Genomic DNA, 22,384 nt, shown 5'->3' on the forward strand with positions numbered 1-22,384 from the left:
TCATAAGACAGCACCAGAGGCGGATTTGGGCCTGGGGCAACTGCGGCTGTAGCCCCAAGCGTAGCCCAACTAGCACCTATACGTCTAATAGGCAAAATTCCAGAATTTTAGATACAATGAAGCGCAGCCCCAGGCTTTAGCACATAGACGTGCAAGGCTACAACTATGCCAGCCCATTAGCCCAACTATAAGCCCTCCACGACTGTGCAATTCCCAATCGATCAGAACTGAAAAGAAAATCGTGCAGTTGACCGACGCTCGATCCTCTCTTGCCCGATCGTTCCTAAAAAAATCTCTCGCCCGATTCATCAAACTAGAGAAACCCTCGCCTCGTCCAGATACTGCGCCGCCACCTAAGTCAACCTGCGATCCGTCCCGTCCGGCGTCCTGACCATCCGCCTTTGGTTCTTCCTGTTCTTCTCCAGGTCTCCAACTCCCGTGAAATTGTAGTGCGTCCACACCCGGTTCAACAGGTAATTTGTAGTTTGTATCATGTAAATTCGTTTTTGCTACTTCCTCTATATCAGCCCATTTCGGTGAGTTGGTAATTTTAAATTTACTCCTTTTACTCAGGTCAATTTTATTTCATTATCAAGATGGAATCAGAAATCCAAGATGAGTCCATGAATCACAGCCTGGTAAGCTACATTGAGCTTGATGATCTACAAGGATTGATGATTTTAGATCGTACAGTGCTATATAAAATGAGGAAAACATGGGGCTATTGGCCTTGTGCAGGTTTTGAGAATGATATATTATGTTTTCGTTTTGTGCAAAATTATCATATGAACAATTGACTTGGTGTATATCCAGTGTCTTGATTTCAAATACTTGATTTTATGTTTTTAACTCAAGGCCCTTCTACTATTGTGGGTGAAGAAACGATGGCCTCAAATTGAGCAAGTCTTTGTTAATTTGGTACGAACACTTGCCTGATGCACTTTGTTAAAACTATATTTTTATTGAATTTCCTCTCATGGTAACAATGAATTCATATTTAATTTTAAATATGAACTTGTAGCATACTTATAGCATGCTTTGGTATGCGTAGTATTCGACATTATTTTTAGTAACTTAACTTTAGCCCTAGGCTTTGAGAAATTCTCGCTCCACCTGTATACAACACCAATAATAAAACATGCAACTCAAACCAATCACGATCATCAATTAATCCATAGGACAAAACAGATCTACTCAAACATCGTAGGATAGCATACATCATTAGGAAATAACATAAATCGTTGAGCACCATGTTTAAATAGAGATTACAGCGGGTAAAAGAAGGGTTACACCGCTGCAAAGAGGGGGGAAGAGTTGGTGATGACGGCGGTGAAGTTGTTGGTGTAGATCGTTGCCCCGATGATGGCCCCGGCGGCGTTCGGCGCCACCGGGAGAGAGGAGGAGAGAGCCCCCCTTCTTCTTCTTCTTCTTCTTCTTCTTCTTCTTCTTCTTCTTCTTCTTCCTTGACCTCCCCCCTAGATGGGAGAAGGGTTTCCCCTCTGGTCCATGGCCTTCATGGCGGCGGAGGGGCGAGAGCCCCTCGGAGATTGGATCTCTCTCTGTTTCTTTCTATTTCTGCGCTCCCCGATTCTTCCTTTTCACCATTTCTTAAATTCTCAGAGATCCGTAACTCCGATTAGGCTGAAATTTTGATACGATTTTTATCCGGATATTGGCTTTCTTGCGGCGAAAGAAGGGCACCAAGCGCCTTACGGAGTGGCCACGAGGGCCCATGGTGCGCCCCTCACCCTCGGGCATCGTCTCGTATTGATTCCACTTCCCAAAATTCACATATATTCCAAAAAAATCTCCGTAAGTTTTTTTCTCGTTTGGACTCCGTTTGATATGGATTTTCTACGAAACAAAAAACATGCAACAAACAGGAACTGTCACTGCGCACTGGATCAATATGTTAGTCCCAAAAATAGTATAAAAAGTTGCCAAAAGTATGTAAAAATTGTATAATATTGGCATGAAATAATCAAAAATTATAGATACGACGGAGACGTATCAGATCTTCGAACGGATCTGGGTGAAAACCTGCTCTCGGCTAGCTGCCAAGGCCGGCGGTGACGGTGCTGTCTGCGTTGTTCCCTTCTTAAAGGCATCGCCGTGGAGAAGTTTAAGGCCACTCTATGCTACCTCCGAGGAAAACTCTAGATCAGTAGATCAGATGACGGTGGCGCTATGGTGTCGTTTCCCTCTTGGAGGTGTCATTCATGGAGGTGTACACGGACCGAGGGACCAGTGGAAGGCTTTTTGGTGGAGCGGTGCTTCAGCTTACACATTGATGGCGGCAAATCTCGGCGGCATGGCGTCGTGGAGACTCGACTTCTGATGCGTGGAGATGGACTCGTGCAGGGAGGTGGCGCTGTCTGGCGTCGTGGTGGCATCGACGGCAACTAGACCGGGCAAGGTTGATGCAGCAGTACAACACTGAAGATGGATTGGTGGCAGGTGGTTGCGGCGGCCTCATACTCGGTAGGCGTCCTGGTTGAGAAGTGCGCCGGACTGGTGAGTATCCCATACCCGGCACACGTCCTGGTTGGGACCTCAGGTCTTAAATGATATGTTTGGCTGTGCGGTCTGTTTGGTATTAGTTCCAGACTATCAGCATACCTTCATCAACTAGATAGGAGTAGCGACAGATGTTGCCTAGACGATGGCTTTAGTCTTACTGTTGTATGACTTTGTAAAGTCTTGTGTGAATAATTAATAAAGTGACTACATGCATCGTCTAGATGCAGAGGCCAGGGTCCTCCTCCTTTTGTAAAAAAAAAGTTAGCAATCCTGTGCGAAAAGTTAAAAAAAAATCATTAGTACACTTTGTGGACGTTTGGGCCAGCCGTCTTCATTGAGCCGCATTTGCATTTTTAGTTTGATGATACAGACAGCACGACATGTGCAATGTGTTTAGCTGAAGCTACGTATGTAATGTATGAAGCATCTGCTCTGTAAAATGAGACCCGCTACCGCTGTGGGAGGATATTTCGTGTCGCCAGCCACTAGCTTCATCAGACGCGCTGCGCCGAACAACTTAACTGTTGCTCCCTTATCGGATCAAAACAGATCTTGTCAGGAACGTCAACAACAACACATGACATGTGGGGATCACGATGAGGGCAACCGCAACCTTTGTCCCTTAGCTACCTCCTCTCCTTATCGTCGACGACGTGTGCGACCAGCATAATTCCCAGGCTCCCAGCACCTACGACTGATCGTCGAGGCCACCCGAGGTATCGTCGTCACATAGATCGAGCGCTACTGAAAGACCAAACCAACCACGGAAGGTCGTGCAATCGCATCTATGGAAAGCACAGGGGGAGCGAGACCAACGTCGCCGGTGCAGGAGCTCGCCGGCGCCCACGGCAAGCTCGACGTGCCGGCCCGGTACGTCTCACGCAGTCACCACGAAAACGGCCAGCACCCCACCGCGGCGCCGGTCCCTGTCATCGACATCGGCCGCCTTTTCAAGCAGGAGGGCGCCGCCGCAGCTGACGGCGAAGAGGCGAAGCTCCGGCAGGCGCTCGAGTCGTGGGGCCTCTTCCTGGTAATTAATCATCTATTCTCTCGTCGCTGAGCGAAATCGATCAAGCTTGCGTGTTGAGCGAGCGTACCGTGTCGTCTGTCGTGTGTGTCTGCAGGTGACTAAGCACGGCGTCGACACCTCGGTGATGGACGGCATGATGGTCGCATCAAGGGAGTTCTTCCGGCAGCCACCCGAAGAGAAACAGAGATACACCAACCTCATCGGGGGCGAGTGGTTCTAGCTCGAGGGGTACGGGACCGACCGGGTGAGCTCGGCGGAGCAGATCCTCGACTGGTCCGACCGCCTCTACCTCAGGGTGGAGCCCGAAGACGAGCGCAGCCTCGCCCTCTGGCCAGCGCATCCTCAAACCTTCAGGTAATCAGTGATCACACAAAGATTGATGCGATCGTCGTCTCGAAAAATAATATAGGAAATATCAAGCTCCTCAACTCTTTTTTTTTTTACAGGAATCTTCTGCACGAGTTCACCACGAAATGTAGGGTGGTGAAGGATGGACTGGTCCAGGCAATGGCGAGGCTGCTGGGGCTCGACGACGACTATATAATGGACCAGTTTGGGGAGAAGGCTGACACTTACGCTAGATTCAGCTACTACCCGGAGTGCCCGAGGCCGGAGCTTGTGTTCGGCCTGAAGCCCCACTCCGATGGGAGCGTTCTTACCGTGCTCATGGTCGATGACACCATTGGTGGGCTCCAGATTTTGAGAGATGGTGTCTGGTTCGATGTACCGATTGTTCCTCACACCCTGCTGATCAACATAGGAGATCAAACTGAGGTAAACACCATCACCTCTACGCTCGCAGTATGCCAATCGAACCGCTACTGTCTCTGTTCCAGTTCCAAAATATAGAAAGCTTAAATATAAACATTTAGAATATGGAAACATATTTTATTATGAATATAATAGTATTGATTTTGATTTTTAGACGTTTTATATAAATTCGGTCAAGGTTTACTAAACTTGACTCAAGACAAAACTAGTATGCACTGTATTTTAATGTTGGACATCAATATATACCAAACGTTTGTGCCTATTGGATAGGTCCGAATGATCCCATCCCGTGTCCCCCACGCAATTTCTTCCTAATCCCGATCGATCCTACCCCGCGTCCCTCGATTTCTTCATATTCCTTCCTTTTTTATTTCTCCCACTCAAGGGAGACAAAAAAAGAAAATCAGGCTGGAGAGGATTCGAGCTCTGCTCTCTTGTATCAAGTATTAATCGAACGACAGAATCACGTTATGTTATTTCTTGTCCAACAAAATGGAGTCCATCTACTTGATCGTTACTTACCGCTGTGTTCTTTTCTAGATATAAAAAAAAGGAAAATGCATGCACATGGGTTTGAACCGATAACCTCTACCCCAAATGTGCAACACACTAACCAGCTCGACCAACTACAATCATTGTCTTACTACATATATATAAACTAGATACTGGCACCGTCTTTACTTTCATATCAAGATTTTCTTTTCTTTTCTTAACTTAAGTTACCAACCCCAAGGGTACATTAAGTTACCAGCCCTACGGTATGATGTTTGAACAACTTTGTTATATTGCTTCAGAGTTATCATGGTGTTAAACATAAATTATCAGGTGTGCGGCATGTAAAATACCATGTTATTTACACAGAACTTATCGGGCTATGTTTTCAGCAACTTTTTATTAGATCAACGTTACCATGATATTTGTACATAAGTTATCAGGTCCGCGGTGTCTAACTTACCATGTTATTTACACGTAAGTTATCAACAATATGTTTTTCTAACAAATTCTTTTTCCTATGGCTAAAAAAGTTACCGCGGTGTTTGTAATATATTATCAGGTTTGTGGTGCATATATTACCATGTTATTTACACATAAATTGCCGGAGCTATGTTTTCAACAACTTTTTTCCATGGGTTAAAATTACCGCATTTTTTGTACCGAAGTTATCATGTCCGTGGTGCATATGTTACCATGATAGTTGCACAAAAGTTATTGGAGTTATGTTTTCAACAACATTTGTTCCTCGAATTAAAGCAATCGTGATGTTTGTGCCTAAGTTATCAGGCATGCGATGAATATATTATCATGCTATTTATACAGAAGTTATGGGGTCAAAGTTAACGGCTATTATTTTTAATAATTTTCCTCGCTGGTCAAAGTTATCAGGGTGTTTGTACGTAATATATCAGGCCTGTCGTGCATTTCTTACCATGGTATTTACACATAAAATTATGGGTGGTATGTCTATAATTTTTTTTCACTGGGTTGAGGTGACCACGGTGTTTGTACCTAAGTTATCATGCCTGTCGGGCGTAAATTCTCATGATTTTTCGCAGAAGTTAGCAGAATATATCTCAACAACTTTTTTTCTTAGTATCAAAGTTACCACTGTATTTGTACATAAGTTAACAAATCCGAAGTGTGTATGTTACCATGTTATCCATACATGAGTTAGCGAGGATATGCTTTTAAGATATATTGGACAAGGACTAAAGCTGGCGTGCCTTGGTTATTGCGTCAAAAACCCAATGCAATGGCCTTGATTGTTGTGGCTTTCTTTTCCTCACATATACTAAAGTACAAAGGAAAAAACTAATGTCAAACTTAACGTAAACATGTGCTTGTCGAGATGGTTGAGATCCTACAGCACCAATTGTGTGCTGTGGGCTTGATTCCCACTTCTCGCAGAAATTTTTGTCTTCCGGCACGCTGGAAAAAAAAAACAATCACGAGTTAGGCATAGAAAATCCGGATCAATCTCACGAGAAACTGGCGCACGCTAGAATTTCGGATCGAACGTCAATTAGATCGTTCGGATCTATTGTCAAATCATGAACGTTTGGAAATTACAAATTCCGTTTAATGTTTGAAGAAACATTTTATCTTTGACCTTTGGTTAAAATATTATTTAGAATTTTAGATGAAAATGTGACATTACAATATTAATGAAGTGGTTCCACAATATTTTTCCCAGATTTATATGAGACAAAATGAAGATATAGCGTGTCCAGATCAAGGTTTTGGATCCCAAGCGAGCCTTTTTTCTCGAGGGGCACCGAAATTCACGGTTCCCACGGTAACCGCGAAGTACTGCAAAAAATTCGGACGAAATGTAAAATCAAATTTTGAATTCAAATATTTAAAAGTTGATATAGATAAACTTTTAACTCTTTGAGATCACAGTCTTTGTCCTAGCGTAGTGGCTGTACACACGAACCCACCGATGCCGCGGTGAGAGATTTCTAGTTCGACTCCAGCCGCTCCAGAATTTTTCTACTCTGTTAGTTTTTTATTTTCGCATTCTAAAAAAGAAACAAAAACTGTATGAATTTTTCTACTCTGTTAGTTTTTTATTTTCGCATTCTAAAAAAGAAACAAAAACTGTATGAGGTAAGACCCGAACCCGCGACCTGCAGCTCCATAAAGCAAGCCTTTGCCACTACGTCATTGTGAGCTCTGTTGCAACATGAGAGATGCCGCCTATTTAACAGCAGAGTGATCGTTTGAATTCAAATTTCGAAAAAACTCGATTTTTTTTGCTCGGTATGAGTGTTTTCCGTGGGGTAGCGGTAACCGCTCGGGATCGCGAAATTTCGAGCGGTACCCAAAACAATGGTCCAGATCATGGTTTTATGCAGAAACTTGAGTCATCTTGCCACCAATGATTTAGTATGGAGTTTATTTCATATATTCTCACTGCTTATTTCTAATTTGTATCTATATCAATATAAAGATCACAGGTCGTAGAAAAATGGCATGCCTCCGTTAATCACACATAAACTTATGGTTCTTAGTTATACTTGTTGTCTCCTAATTATTTAACCCCTAAATTTATTTTGTATACATGACAATTGTTGGTTTTCTTGAAAAAACTATGCGATATTTATTTTATAAAAAATATCTTCGCTTCAGCTTTGCATGCTATTTGAAAATTTCCAAACACTGTTTCTAATTCATAGAAAAGTTATACAACGATTGCTACATGTGGGCTTATAATTTTCTTGTGCTTCTAACATCTTTGTTTATGGAAGTATGTAAAATTACATGGTTTTACAATTTTCAAACATGTCAAGGATAACAATGGTAAGAAAAGACGTCATAACAATTGTAGTTTTCTTCCCACATTTGTGATACTAGTCATTATTAACTGTTATATATACATTATATTTCAAAATGATTACGGGTCTACCTCCGCCATGGGTGGATCAGTTAGGAAGGTGGTCAGAGGTGAAAATAGTCATCACACATCGAGTAAATCTGATGTGTTTGTACTATTCTTTGAAAAGTCCCCCAAACTCTTGGCCTAATCACAAAAAATTGTAACAGATAATGAGCAATGGAATCTTCAAAGGCCCCGTGCATAGAGTTGTGACAAATGCTGAGAAAGAAAGGCTATCGCTGGCTCTATTCTACTCGGTTGATCCTGAGAGAGAAATTGAGCCAGCGACTCAGCTGGTAGATGAGAAAAGACCAGCGTTGTACAGAAAGGTCAAGGTGAAGGACTACATTGCTGGACTCTATGAACATGTGTCTCAAGGAACGATGGTTATTGACACAGTGAAGATATAAATAAGTGTGGTATCATGTTGGTAATGCAAAACGTGTAATCTTTCTAGGAACAATTTATCTCCATGTATTGTTGCATGTTAACTCTATTAAGTACTCCCTTTGTTCAGCATCACATGTCAGTCTTGAATTTTGCTGCTGTCCGGGCAAAGCTCCGGTCAGTGGTCGGTGGCGGCTGGACTCTTGGTAACGTGGGCATGAAGGTCGTGGGCATGGCGGCGGATCACGGCGTCAATTTTGTTGGCGGGCTGTGCTTCCCAGTGAACTACAGCAGGCTAGTGGTGGAACGCTCGTCCTTGTCTTCTCTTGGGTGCCTCGCCTTCTGGTTGTGCTGCTCAGCCTGAGCATGGCATGGGTCGGTGGTCATCGATGCTGGCAGGGCTTTGATCTACGGATGCTGGCTGGGCTTGATCTACAACGTGGTGATTGTTGTTGCCATCGTGCGATGATACCCATCGTTCTGATCTAGCCAAACATGGGTGGGTTTCCGGAGCGATCGTCCCATCACCTAGATTCACACGTGGGGGTGACCACTCTGGCCTGCGGCGACAGTCCTGATGCAGACTGCGATGGCCACCGAAAGTTCTTCGGAAGGGTTTCTCCCTTCAGATCCGAGGGTTGACTTCAGCAACAAGATGCAAACTATGGACAACGGTTTGACGCATAGGGATGTTTGTGCAGCAACGGTGGTCGCACATCGCACGTAGATGCTGGGTTCACGGAAAAGTGGTGATGACAACATATGAGTGGTATCGATGGTGGTGCTAATCAAGCACCCCGATCACGAGCTTCGGGGTGAAAGCCTAGGTCTGATCCGAATTGGTTATACCTGGCAATGGCGATGTTTTTACCATTGTTACCTTGCTAGAGGCATTGCTCGGACTAATTCTTCAGGGTAAAAACCTAGATTCTAGCATTTTGTGGTTGGATCCTGCGACGACAGCATTTGATCGTCAGTCCTATCCTGAAAGCGTTGTTGTTGAGAAAACTCGTCATTTGTGTGATGTCATGACATGATTGGTGTGGATATGGTGACTGTTGTAGTTTGCTGATCACGAAACTGATTAGTTTGGTTTTTTCTTCACCTGCTCATATCTTGCATGACTTTGCCAATTGCCGATGTGTTTTTTTGTGTTTGTGTTGACTGTGTGCATCCTATCTATACAGAGATCAGACGTGTACTCTTAATGCTTCATTTTAAGCTAATAAAATCCACTCTTTTGTGGAGAAAAATGATTTCATTTATCGTCCATGGTTCAGCCCTATGCCACATGCCCACCGTACATATAATACGGCAGCCAGCCTAGTGCCAGGTTTTTTTTTTGCGCGGTCAGTCTAGTGACTGTTAGGTGCAACTCAAACCTTATCGTGTTTGAGTGTACTGAAAATTTTGAAATTCAAGGCTATCAATTTATTTTACTTTAGCAGCAATGACAACTCCTCTGATCGGCGGCTAGCCGGCTACACCTCTGATCGGCACGTTGTCGCTCGCTGACAGCCGGCGACATATCACATAACATAGCATGTGGAGACGAGGATGGCCGAGACTGCAACATTCGTCCGTAGTACTGAAAGATGGGCACGATAACAGCAGTGACCAACGGGAAAATATTGTCGCACGTCACGTTGAACGAGCGCTACTTTTCTACTGAAGAGACCACATGATGGCTGGTGGGATTGGTGTATCTATGGAAAGCACGGGGGGAGCGAGAGCGCCCACGACGGTGCAGGAGCTGGCCGGCGCCCTCGCCGCGCCCGTCGTGCCGGCCCGGTACGTCGCGCGCGGACAACACGACCACGACCAGCAGCCTGCGACGGCGGTAGTGGCGCCAATCCCTGTCATCGACCTCGGCCGCCTTTTCAAGCTGGACGACACCACCGCTTCTGCCGAGGAGGCAGCGAAGCTCCGGCTGGCGCTTGAGTCGTGGGGTCTCTTCCTGGTAAGCAGTGATAACGACTTGAAATTTTGGAGCGGTATCAAGCGACAAGCGTCGGTGTTAAGCATACCATGTTGTGCCCCTGCAGGTGACTAACCACGGCGTAGATGCCGCCGTGATGGATGGCATGATGGCCGCTTCGAGGGAGTTCTTTCAGCGGCCACCGGAAGAGAAGCAGAGATACACCAACCTGATCGGCGGCGAGCGGTTCCAGCTCGAGGGGTACGGGACCGACCAGGTGAGCTCGCCGGACCAGATCCTAGACTGGTCCGACCGCCTCTTCCTCAAGGTGGAGCCGGAGGACGAACGGAGCCTCGCCCTCTGGCCGGCGCATCCCGAAACCTTCAGGTGACCGATCTCACAAACATGAATAATGTGATATATCTGAAAATTGTACTGTTGAGGATATATTGTTCTTGGTTTTCATGTTCAGGGATCTTCTTGACGAGTTCACGAATAAATGTGGGGAAGTGAAGGATGGTCTGCTCCGGGCAATGTCAAAGCTGCTGGAGCTCCACGATGACTACTTCGTGGACCAGCTTGGGGAGAGAGCTGACACTTATGTTAGATTCAGCTACTACCCAGAGTGCCCAAGGCCGGAGCTCGTGTTCGGCCTTAAGCCCCACTCTGATGGGAGTGTTCTTACCGTGCTCATGGTCGATGACGTTGTTGGTGGCCTGCAACTCCTTAGAGACGGCGTTTGGTGGGATGTACCGGTCGTGCCCCACACCCTACTGGTCAACGTAGGAGACCAAACTGAGGTAAACACCGTTCCCTAGCTCATGGTTAAAGAAAAGGCAAATATCAATGTAGCATGTATTCAAGAATAAATGAGTTATGTATAAAGTACACAATATAGTTAGATGTGTGCATCGCAGTGAAGCAGAGACCAGGGGCACACCCGTCTTAAAAATACTTCTGAATATTGTGTATGATTTTTATTGCATGATAATTAATATTTACTATAATAATGTATGATTTTATGCTAACATATCCATATAAAACATAACAATAAAACTTACATGTTGGGGACATATGTGTCACACCTCTTTTCTACGGAGGAAAGAAAGTGTCACACACATAACCCTTGAACATTAATATTTTTTTGTTAAAAATAGCCAAGCTCTTCATCGCTCTTTCATGGTTTATGGCACAGATAATAAGCAATGGGATCTTCAAAAGCCCTGTGCATAGGGTTGTCACAAATGCTAAGAAAGAGAGGTTATTAGTGGTTTTGTTCTACTCCGCTCGTTCTGAAAGAGAGATCGAGCCAGCTACTCAGCTGGTAGACGAGAAGAGGCCGGTGTTGTACAGAAAGATCGAGGTCAAGGACTACATTGCTGGACTCTATGAACATGTCTCTCAAGGGACAATGGTTATCGACACGGTGAAAATATTCTAAGTGCGGTGTCATGTGTTTCATGCAAATTCTTTGGCCATTCTGGGACCAATATACTCATCTGTTATTTGCATGCCGACTGTCAAGTGTCTTAAGTACTCCTTTTGTTAAACAACCCATGCCGTTTTCAGGTTTTTTGTGTGGTCTTCTGTGCATTGTTGTTTTGGACATTTTCCAGTTTTGTTGTTTTTTGATGATATAAAATAAACTATTTATAAATCAACACTAAGAACAATCTCATATGATCATGAAAAATTGTACAAATACAAAATCATAAAGAATATCTTTATTGGAAGGCTGTAAGTACCGACTAAAAATAACTATTTACAAACTTAGAACTAACTATTTTCATCTCATTAGAACTACAAATACCGATAAAAAGTTAACTAAAAACATAAAACAAATCAGATTTGAAAATGTTCACAAATTTGAAAACAGTTTATGAATTTGAAAAAAGGTTCATTACTCTGACAAAAGTTCGTGAGTTTGAAAAAGAAATTGCAGATTGGAGAAACATTCATTGATTTGACAAAAAATCATGAAATTGAAAAAAGTTCATGAGTTTGAAAAAGTTCACGGTTTTGAAGAAAGTTCATAAATTTGAAAAAAAGTTTGCGAGATTGAAAAAGGTTCACGAATTGGAAAAACATTCACGAATTTGGAAGTTCACGGATGTTTTTTCATATGACACAATTGGAATGTCGATGTTTGGAGGCGTTTAGATCATATATAATATGGATCGTTCGACCCAAATATTTAAGAGGTTGTCTTTCCTCCTCCACAGGAAAATCTTCATCCTCCTCCCGCCGGCTCCGTCGTCGATCCGCCCCACGTCTCCAACTTGAAAGTCGAACCGGAGATGGTTAATGAAGATATCATTGAGTTGATGGCTGTTGTGTATAATTGTGATCATTTTGTGAACAAGCATGCCGACTCCTTGCGGCCTGCTGGTGAGCTCCTGAAAAAGATTTCAAACATTGACTCTCAGAATTGGGGCCTAGTTAAAGTAGCGACTGCTCTCAAGATACTATGCTACCCTGAAGAGAAACTTCCCGGCGATCCTCTGGAGGCTTTCTCAGCGGAAGAGTATTCCAAGTTGGTGAATGATGGACCTCGATACGAAGGTAAATTTTTGAAGGTGTCTTGCAAGATTATCTTCGAAGAAATGATATCGGTCCGTCGCCATAGGAATAGGATGTTAAGACTCTTGGGCCATCACGTGAGGGAGGCAAGAAAAGCATATGATGTCGGAGAAGCTTCGACGAGCATCCCCTAAAAAAAGAGGCAACGCTTCGATGGGGCGGCTACTGAGCCGAGGAAAAAATTACGCTGGCCTCTGAAGCCGCTCAAGCCGCCACAGGCTTGCCGTCAATGCACCATGGCTACAGCCCCTTCCCAGGTGCGAGAGTGCTCCTGTTTGGACGAGCCGAGTAGGGATAGCTGTGCTCTGTTGTCGAAGATACAAGCGTTACGGTGCTTCAAGATGGCCACGAACCTGTGGAGCTGCGTAAAGACACTAGGTAGTTTATGAACCGAGCTAATTAAGCTCATCACCTTTTACATTTTCATGTTTTCTGATACTAAGGCACCATCGCCTGTGATACTTACGGGGTGTGCAATAGGCACGATCCACATCTCGATTCGTTTCTCCTCGTATAGTCGTATCGCAGCAAGCCAGCCGGGAGTTAGCTGCTTCTTTATTTTCTTGATAAAATAGGGGGGAAAAAAGACAGCAGAAGACGATATGTAACATTTTGCAGCGGAGGACGTGACATTCACACCGGTGCGTGGTCGAGAAAGCTCTTCTCTCGCTACGACGCCTCCTTCTGCCTTTCGTGCCCACACCTCGCCACAAAATGGCGAAGCCAAACGCCTCATTCATACCACCAATGATATGCCACTCTCCATTTTGGGTAGAGACATTCCACAACGTCCCCGTCAGTGTCAGAAAGGACACATGTGATAGTGTATCGATCATAGTAAAAAATCCATTGTTTGGCGCTTGGCTCTGTTGTTTCACAAAGATGCTCAGCCAGCTCTCTATCAAAGAGGGCCCATATGCATCTGGTCATTAAGCATTCAAGCAAAGAATGCCACCATGAGTCTGACAGCTACACATGGACTTGTTTGACATGTTTCTATGTGCTCTCACATCCTCTGTGGGTAGAGAATGTCTGGCTAATCTCCATAAGAACATGCGGATTTTACCTGTCAATGGAGTTTTCCACGAGAGCTTCCATGAGGTCGTGCCTCAGCCGTTGCTCAAAGAGCCTGACAAGCCATCCAGTCATTCTTCTCATCTCAGCTTCGTATGTATCATGATTCTATATGTGAATCTGATCAAGAAACAACCAAGATGCAGTTAAACCGAACTCAAGTGAACAGTAAAATAAAAAATCAAATAATTTTGAATTTTTTTGTTGCAAACGTTGACAAAATATTTTGATTGCTTGCAATGTTTCATCATTGATGACATTCATGCAAGAGGTGGCAAAAAAACGATGCTCCAAAAATATTATTTTCAAAATCATTTTGGAGTATTGTTTTTTTTACCACGTCTTCCATGAGTATCATTTCGTGATGAAACTTTGCAAACAATAAAAATAGTTGTCAATGTTTGCTAAAAAATATTAGATTTTTTTGATTTTTTATTTATTTTACTGTTCACTCGAGCTCTTAGAAAGGCACTTTGGGAAATATCCGTTCTTTTTGAAGTATATATGATTTTTGTAGGGGTTCGAACTTCGAAGTATATATGATGCTTGATGCTGTTAAATTGTGGGCTGCACTACCACTTATGGACTTGGGCTTTGTTAATTGGGTCAAAGAGAATTCCGCACAAAAATTGGGTCACTCCGGGGAGATGGGATCGGTGAGGACGCTTGCTTGTAGGGCTTCGCACCGATGGAAACGAGATCGGGGCGTCGCCGCTCGCCTCCACCGCCACCGCCGCCGCATGTAGCTCACCGCCGCCGTAGTCCACAAGATGCCGACCTCATCAGCGACCTCCCCGACGATGTCCTCCTCCTGGTGCTGGTGCGCCTGCGCTGCGTCCGTGCCGCCGCGCGCACCGGGCTCCTCTCGCGCCGGTGGCGCGGCCTCTGGACCTGCCTCCCGGATCTCACCTTCCGTGGCGTCCCGCCCGCCACCGTTGAATCGGCGCTCGCCAGTTTCGCTGCTTCGCCGACATTGCCCCTCCTCGACATCTGCATCCGGGTGGGACATACAGCTGCCCAAGCCAGCTCGTTGCTGCGCGCCGCCGCTGTACTCTCTCCGGCGGAGCTATTCTTCGACTTCCCGGGGTCTAGTAAGGTAGTTCTGAGCCAGATGGACCGCATCGAGCTGCCGTGCTTCGACCGCACCATATTGATCAAGCTGGAGACCTGGTTCTGCGTCATGCCGCCGCCGGCCGGCGAGTTCACTGCGCTGGAGAGGCTGTCCCTCAAAGCCTGCATCCTGAACCTTGGCACCTTTACGCCACAGTCAGCTGGCGAGTTCCCCGCGCTCAAGACGCTGGCCCTTGACGGCGACATTGTTGACCTTGGCACCTTCCTGAACCGCTGCCCACGATTGCACAACATCAGTATCACCTTCCGTAGTGTCGCGTCTGGCTCACACGAAGCGGCGCTAGCCACACTCGAAGCTGTGGCGGCACACGGTGGTGTCTCAGTGTCCCTACTCGGCATCCACCTCGGTAGTGCACATGGTACCGATGCCACCCTTCTCCGCGCCGCAGCGAGGCTCTCCTGGCAAGAGCTCGTCTTCACTCACCTAATTGACACACTATATGACCAGAAGTATAGGAATGTCAACCTGCCCTGTTTTCCCCATGCCGTCTCGATCAAGATTAAACTGTATCAAATCTGCTTCACACGGCTTCTTGGTGGCAAGTTCTCCAAGCTCGACAGTATGATCCTTAAAGGATGCATCATCCACGACCTTAGCACCTTGGTTTCCCTCTGCCCATGCCTTCGTGTGCTGAAGGTGAAGGCAGGTATGTCCAAATGTGAGATCACGATCCATTCAACATCGCTGCAGGAGATTGTCCTGTATTACTATACGGAATGCCGTGGCGTTGACATTGTGACTCCCATGCTTAAGCAATTGACAATGGATTTTGAGGCTGACAAAGACATCAATGTGTTCATATCGGCACCAATGCTGGAGAGTGTCTCGTTGGAACGCTCTTATATAGGTTTGCCCATTGTGTTTGATTTTTGGCACCTTCACTCTCTGAGCTTAGATAGACAGGGGTTGGTCAGAAACAACCATGTCCTCTATGTTTCCATGTATGCCTTGGTATGTCTTCTGTCCTGCTCAATTTACTGGATTTACCGACTAAATTAGTTTTATGCATGACACCCTACCATAATATTTTGCAGAATTCCTCGAGTGTAGAACTGGACTTTGCCCAAGAAATAGAGAAAATTCTGATTACCGACTTCTCTGTATTGGACCTAAGCCTCGAGGCAAAGGGGCACGTGTATGGGGCAACTTTGTTGCGTCTCTTTAGCGTGCCCCGGGTTCATACTGGTTTGAAATTGCTGAAGGTCATCCTACTGAGATTGAGGAAGTCCGAGGTAATTCTTCCATGTAGTTATATATCTCGCATTCATAATACTTGTTAAACACAATTTCTATTGGTAGCCATGAGATAAGATCTTTAGTACGTAGCTTAGCATGAATAAATATAGTACACTGTAATACTGTTCATTTGCTTTAGGTGGTACAATCATGCCCAGGGAATTGTCAATGTGATTCTCCCAAAAATTGGAGAAGCCAAAGTATCTCCATGGTTCATCTAGAAGAAGTGGAAATCAAAGGCCTAAAAGGAGAAGATCATGACTTTGATGTCTTGAAATTGATTCTTAGATGTGCACCGTCTCTTAAAAGGATGACCGTGGAACTGGAAACTGGGATTAAATCACATGGCCACGGAGATTGCACCAAGGAAATCAACAGCATCTCACTGGAGTATCCTTCCGTGGATTTTCATGTTTATCTCCAAGGAAATCAACAGCATGCGTTTTCATCACGCTCCTAGGGACTAAATCATATGATGTGACTCTGGAGGCTGCACCTGCTCTAAGAATGTCTACACCATCTCCTTGGGGTATCCTTCCATGAATTTCCATGCTCGGTTCTCTGGTGAACTTGGTGCTGCATGCATGTCCATCAGCGATTCCTGGTATTCATTTGAAGAACCTAAACTCTTGCTAAATCTCTTTGAACCTGTTGCCTGTTGCCTACAAATACTCTACTAAGAAACTTATACAGTGTTGTCGGTATCTTCAGCTAATTTAGAGCACGGCATTTCGACACTTTTTTTCATGCTTCGTATTTGTATTTTGCACAGTGAAAACGTACTAAACCTATTCATCATATATAGGTTGTCCAGGCAATGCATGCTGATGAGCACCAGGCAGCCATATAGCATAGTGTATCCACCTCCCGAAAATGCATCCAAATCGAGCTGTGTACACATCCACGTTTCCGAACAATGACATTTTCTGTGCTATGCATCAGCGGATTTTCTTGGGTTTCGAATAAAACTATAAATGCACGTGGCTGTAGTAGGCCTCTAGATCATCTCCCAACTGCTAAAACCCGGAGGAGAGATCACAGATTACGCTCTTTGGACGGCATTATGTCAAATTAGAAATTGTGAGGCTGGACTGACATGTTGGCCTAATGCGATTGTCGAAATCACTAGTTAAGGCTCTGGAATACTCGCTGGCCATAACCGGTGTCGACGAGCTGGACCCGGCAATGGACCCGAGGAGCGACCTGCGGCGGACGCTTTCGCCGGTGCTCAACCTCACGATCCACATCTAGGAGTTCGACAAGTTCCTAGGATTCAGTAACATAGTTTCAAGATTTCATAAATAATAAACTAATATTTTAAAAAAGAATCGGCCACACTTATGTCATGAAACCGAATTCCCATGATATATGTATTGGCAAACTGTGGCATCCATGCAGAGTACACCATGCCAAGATGTCTTTGTCAGTCTCATGCAACATGGTCCTAACACTGGCGTCAACATTTGAACATCATAAAAATGATTTATTCACTCATGGGGATATGATTTATATGTTTTTAAGAAAAAAAACTAGTACAGAAGAAGGAAGGGAAGGGACACTGAGCTGATAAGAGAATATGGAAGTGTTCACAGAGCGTATTTATGCAAACTCAAACATAAACCGGACTAATTCTTCATTTTAACCAGATTCATCCTCTGTAAGTTCATCAATTATTTACTTTCCAATGGGTACTGTGGCATGAAAGTACAGTTATCTCACTTAGATCTTGAATGCATCGGCTATTCGTGCTCCTCGGCCTTGAGAGAAATGTTCAAGTTGCGTGACTAGTAAGTCCTTGGCCTTCATTTTCCTGTACCGTGCCGGTTGCTCATCACTCAACAGATGAGCTATTGGCCCAATCTCTTGATCAGGGTCCACACCATAGAACATGGCCACTGATATCCTCTCTTTATCGGCATTAGTCACAACTCTATGCACTGGCCCTGTGAAGATCCCGTTGGTCATTATCTGCCAGAGAAATGGTCAGGTGAAACTCATCAAGAATTTGAGTATAGTGGTATCATATGGGAGACAATTTACTGGAGGTTCAGAGATAGTCACCTCCATTGCAAAACCAATGTTGATCAGCAGGGTGTGCTTACACACAGCTGGAACATTGTACCAGGTTCCATCTCTAAGATATTGCAGCCCAGCGACATCTTTGTCCATGAGAAGAACCGTGAGAACAGAGAAATCCGTGTGAGGCTTGACGCCCAGGACAAGATCAGGTCTTGGACACGGCGGGACGTAGTTGAATCTAGCATAAGTGCGTGCATTACTGTTAAACTGATTAACGAAGCAGTCTTCATCAAGCTCCAAAAGCTTGGCTATTGCCCTAAGGATTTCGCCTTTGATTCTCTTGCATCTCAATGCGTATTCGTGCAGATCATCCCTGCAAACAGAGCTCAGGTAGTCCAATTAAACCAAGCCTAGTTTACTAGTGTCTGTTTTGTTTCTGTAGCCCATGTCACTCAAGACATAAATAAGCAAACCCGCAAAGAAAAAGACATAAATAAGCAAATGAACTTTCTTCTACAAAACAGACAACAAAGAAAGAAACATTTGAACACAGGTATCTGTGACACGGTGCCGCTGATAGATTACCTGAAAGATTTGGGATGTGTTGGCCAATGTGCAAGGTTTCTCCCACCCTCTGGCTCAATTCTAAGATGCAGACGATCAGACCAGTCTAAAATCTGATCTTGAGTTTTCACCTGGTCATTTCCATACCCTTCTACCTGGAAATGTTTCCCGCCTATCAGGTTACTGCATTTTTTCTTCTCTTCATGTGGTAGGTGAAAAAATTCCCTTGATGCAGTCATCACAGAATCCATCAAAGAGGTCTCCATTCCATGGTTAGAAACCTGGTACACAGGCTGATGCGTGTCATAGAAAGCAAGTACTCTAGAAGTAAAAAATGCAAGACAAAGATTTTTTTTCTCCCTGAGATAATGGAATAGCCAACTCTTGCAACTTATGCGTCGTGAGATGCACAAAGACAAGAGAGAAGGGTAGGATAAGGAGGAAAAGCTGACCTTGAAGAATCCCCAGCTCTGCAACGCAGATCGCAGCTTGGTGGCTTCCTCTGCATCGTTGGATGCAGATAGTAGGTCGAGATCTATGGTTGGGATCAGCTCTGGTAACTCGGCACCAGCCAGGTGCCCGCCAAGATCTTCATGCTCTCTAAGCAAGTACCGGCTCGGCGGCTCTTGCACGGTTGCAGCCAGTTGCTGCACAGAGTTTGGCAACCTCCATGACTCATCAGCCATTGGAGTTCTAGGATGTGTCACCTTTGCTTATCCTGGTCTGCTCTGCCTTTGGTTGTTGTGCATGAGCTATTTTGAAGGAAGAGCGGCACTAAGCAAGATGGATGACTTCATTTTTAATTAGCAAGTTGTCTTAATCTCAATCTGCGTGGTCTGTCGTGCATGCGATGCTGAATGTGATTATGAAGTCCAAAAGACTGACGGCAGTCGGTTCTTACTTACAGAATTGGTTTATGTTTCAACTGTCTGATTAGTATGTGCTATATGTGGACACTTTTGTGTCACTGTATGCCATCTGCAGGTCACTTCATATCTCTTTCCGTTCAAGTGTTATCCCCTTGTTGTACATTATCTTCTACCGTGTTAAATTTCTATTTCAGATAGGTGCTTCCTATCCTGTCTATCGGTTCCCTATTTTTCTCGTATTATCGCTAGTAACTGATAGCTGGGACCATGCTGATTAAGACAAAGTCAGCTTGTTAATCAAGAATTGGGTATGCCTCGCCAACAATATTCTAAACTAGAGTGACCTGACAAAGCCACAATCTTTTAACAGAGTGAAATAAGCAAGGGGACAAACTACATCAGGATAATCGTTTCCAGCTAGTATGACAAATGAGGCTGTGAGAACCCAAGAGTTGACCATAGGATGAGAGAAAGATTCCACAGTGGACCATACATCAAAGCGTTTCAGATAATCTAACTGGGAGAGGCCTTCCATTGTCGCCAATCTTATTAAACACAGTTTATTATCTCGTTCATGTCAATGCTGATGTAGCCTTGATCCGGAGTAGTTTATGAATTATCTTGGTAAAACTAGTAAACCAGCTAACCCGCCCCCCACGCACACGCACAAGAGTAAACAAACAAAAACTTGGTAAAAACCGGTGTCAGTGGTCTAATCTTGGTTCATCTGAAGTACCCCATCAGCGTGTTTGCCAAAATGCTTAGTTGAATTTTGCAGTTACATTCCATCTTCCGGGCACCCCCAAGCACACACTTGAATTTCGCCAGTAGGAAAATATGCAGAAAAGTAGAACTATTCTAAAACGGTGGTACTACTTTCTACTTTGATTCACAAAATCATCATTTGTCAATCAGTTCTCATGTCATGGGTTCAGATCTCAGAACATGGCAACGGGGAACTCATACAATCGACCCGAACAAACAAACCTCTGTAGGTGCAATCGCAAATCCAACTCTGGTTCCGGGAGTCGGCTCGAGGGTAAGAAGGAAAGAGCACACGCATTCATTTTTGGGCTGATGAGAAGTGGGGGATAGGATTCAGATCAGTTAAATGCATGTGCTCTTTGCTTCTTACCTCGAGGCGACTCCCCGCATGGGGGGTAGGCGTTTCCTTGGCGAGTCCGGCGGGCCCTCCTCCGCCGGCTCCCGCTGGGACCTCGCATCCCCTGCCGCGGTTCGCCGGTTCCCGGCGACCCCTTTATTAGCCGCGCCGCGCCTGCGCAGGGTTCCGTTGCCGCCTGAGCGATTTCTACGGCGGACCGGCCGGCCGTGGCTGCTACGAGATGAACCCGGCCCACCACGAAAAAGGTTGGAGATTGTCGTAATCCAACGACAGCCACACGGGAGAGAGCTACAAGTGCACAGTAGCAATAGCACCCAGAATAGTGTAAATGTTTTCGAAAATAATTGTTTGTATAAACGAGATATATATGTTTGTAATCTTACAATTTTTTAAACCTGAATTTGATCTACACACAGAGTCATAGAGTAATAAATTCAGATGTGAATAGCGTACGCAAATTTGTTTTTCTGGTGACACTATTCCCAGCTACTCTAGATCAGTAAAACTGTTTTTTTTGTTGCTTTTCCATGGATAGACTGAATTTGGATTTTAAATTTTGTGGATTGTACACACATATCTTGCTGACACACAGAAATGCTTTTAGAAAAAATAACATATAAATCGATGCTCCAGCTAATTACTCCAAAAGTCCGAACTGATGAAGAAAGGCGCGCAATATAATACTCCAGCTAATTTGCTTAATTTTTTTCACATATATTGTCTCAATCTAACTATGTTGGGGCCACGAGGATGATAGCTTCAATTGAAACAACACATAACAAGTGTTATTTCCTTCCATCAAAGGTGTGTGTGGACATGATATTTCCGAAAGATGACTTTGCATCAACATGACACCTTTTTTTGAAGATGCAGCACTGTTGTTTTGGAGAACATTTGTTGCTGTCCGGACTGTTGCCAAGGTTGAAATTGTTGTATGCTACTGCAGTGGCGGAGCTTCAAAGGAAAAGTTAGGCTGGTCAGACCAAAGAAGATCACAAATTTTTAGGCATTTGTGAATACTCAATAGCTTTTGTTCTCATTGAATTGTCATCCTATATGTTAACAAAAAAAGTTACGGGAAAGATACTAATATTTACATTATCACGCCTTGTTTCAGTGATCTTCTTACACTAAAATGCACTTTTTGTGTGGGGGTACACTAAAACGCACTTAACAAAAAGTATTTTGTTAGATACGAGCAACCTGCTGATTCACTAAGAGAAAATAGATCTTTACCTTCCATTTTCACATATGAATTGATAATGAAATGCATTACTTATACTCAGTTCAATCAATGGATAACATAAATCCACTACCCCGAGATAATTGGAAATTATCCAGCCACACGGTGCTCAGCGTTGGCAGCGGACGGACAGTACTGGCTGGTAGCGAGCAGGCTATAGCGGTCAGCGAAGGCAGGGATCAGAGGCATTTGGGCGGCACAATGACAGGATACCGATGGCGTGGAGGCGGGCGGAGCCATAGTGCAAGCAGCAGGAAGCATGCGTTTAGCAGTGAGGAGATCATCCGATCTGCGAGGTCGAGGCTGGTGGAGGCTGGCTGTCGACACGAGTCCTGGCCGGCTGCCGAACTCTGCTCGTGATGTGTGCGCACGTAACATGGCAGCTTGGATTGGCGACCGATCGATCCATCGTACAACAGTTACGAAGCATCGCGTATAGGTATAAAAATTGTAAAAAACCTGGGCGGGCCATGGCCCGGTTTAGTCCCAACAAAGCTCCGCCCCTGTGCTACCGTGTGCTATTGACAGTTCGTGCTTGAATT

At 44.7% G+C, this 22,384-nt stretch overlaps 3 protein-coding genes and 1 pseudogene across 3 annotated transcripts; 3 read left to right on the forward strand and 1 right to left on the reverse strand.

Moving 5' to 3' along the window:
- The first annotated feature begins 3,217 nt into the window (after window positions 1-3,217).
- On the forward strand, window positions 3,218-7,847 carry LOC125525917 (annotated as a pseudogene).
- A 1,372-nt stretch (window positions 7,848-9,219) lies between these two features.
- Window positions 9,220-11,585, forward strand: LOC125525916 (protein SRG1-like). Its single transcript, XM_048690923.1, has 4 exons — window positions 9,220-10,044; window positions 10,130-10,389; window positions 10,475-10,802; window positions 11,198-11,585. The coding sequence occupies exons 1-4, from the start codon at window positions 9,766-9,768 to the stop codon at window positions 11,441-11,443; spliced, it is 1,113 nt and encodes a 370-aa protein (XP_048546880.1). The 5' UTR covers window positions 9,220-9,765; the 3' UTR covers window positions 11,444-11,585.
- A 2,759-nt stretch (window positions 11,586-14,344) lies between these two features.
- LOC125522134 lies at window positions 14,345-16,484 on the forward strand. The gene is made up of 4 exons (XM_048687213.1): window positions 14,345-15,023; window positions 15,177-15,739; window positions 15,823-16,020; window positions 16,164-16,484. The coding sequence occupies exons 1-4, from the start codon at window positions 14,345-14,347 to the stop codon at window positions 16,482-16,484; spliced, it is 1,761 nt and encodes a 586-aa protein (XP_048543170.1).
- Window positions 16,485-17,492: 1,008 nt separating this feature from the next.
- Window positions 17,493-20,840, reverse strand: LOC125525402 (codeine O-demethylase-like). The gene is made up of 4 exons (XM_048690402.1): window positions 19,060-20,840; window positions 18,629-18,888; window positions 18,086-18,416; window positions 17,493-17,992 (listed from the first exon to the last, which is right to left on the reverse strand). The coding sequence occupies exons 1-4, from the start codon at window positions 19,291-19,293 to the stop codon at window positions 17,744-17,746; spliced, it is 1,074 nt and encodes a 357-aa protein (XP_048546359.1). The 5' UTR covers window positions 19,294-20,840; the 3' UTR covers window positions 17,493-17,743.
- Between the last annotated feature and the right edge of the window lie 1,544 nt (window positions 20,841-22,384).

Source organism: Triticum urartu, chromosome 7 (genome assembly GCF_003073215.2).
Source record: "Triticum urartu cultivar G1812 chromosome 7, Tu2.1, whole genome shotgun sequence".
NCBI lineage: Eukaryota > Viridiplantae > Streptophyta > Magnoliopsida > Poales > Poaceae > Triticum > Triticum urartu.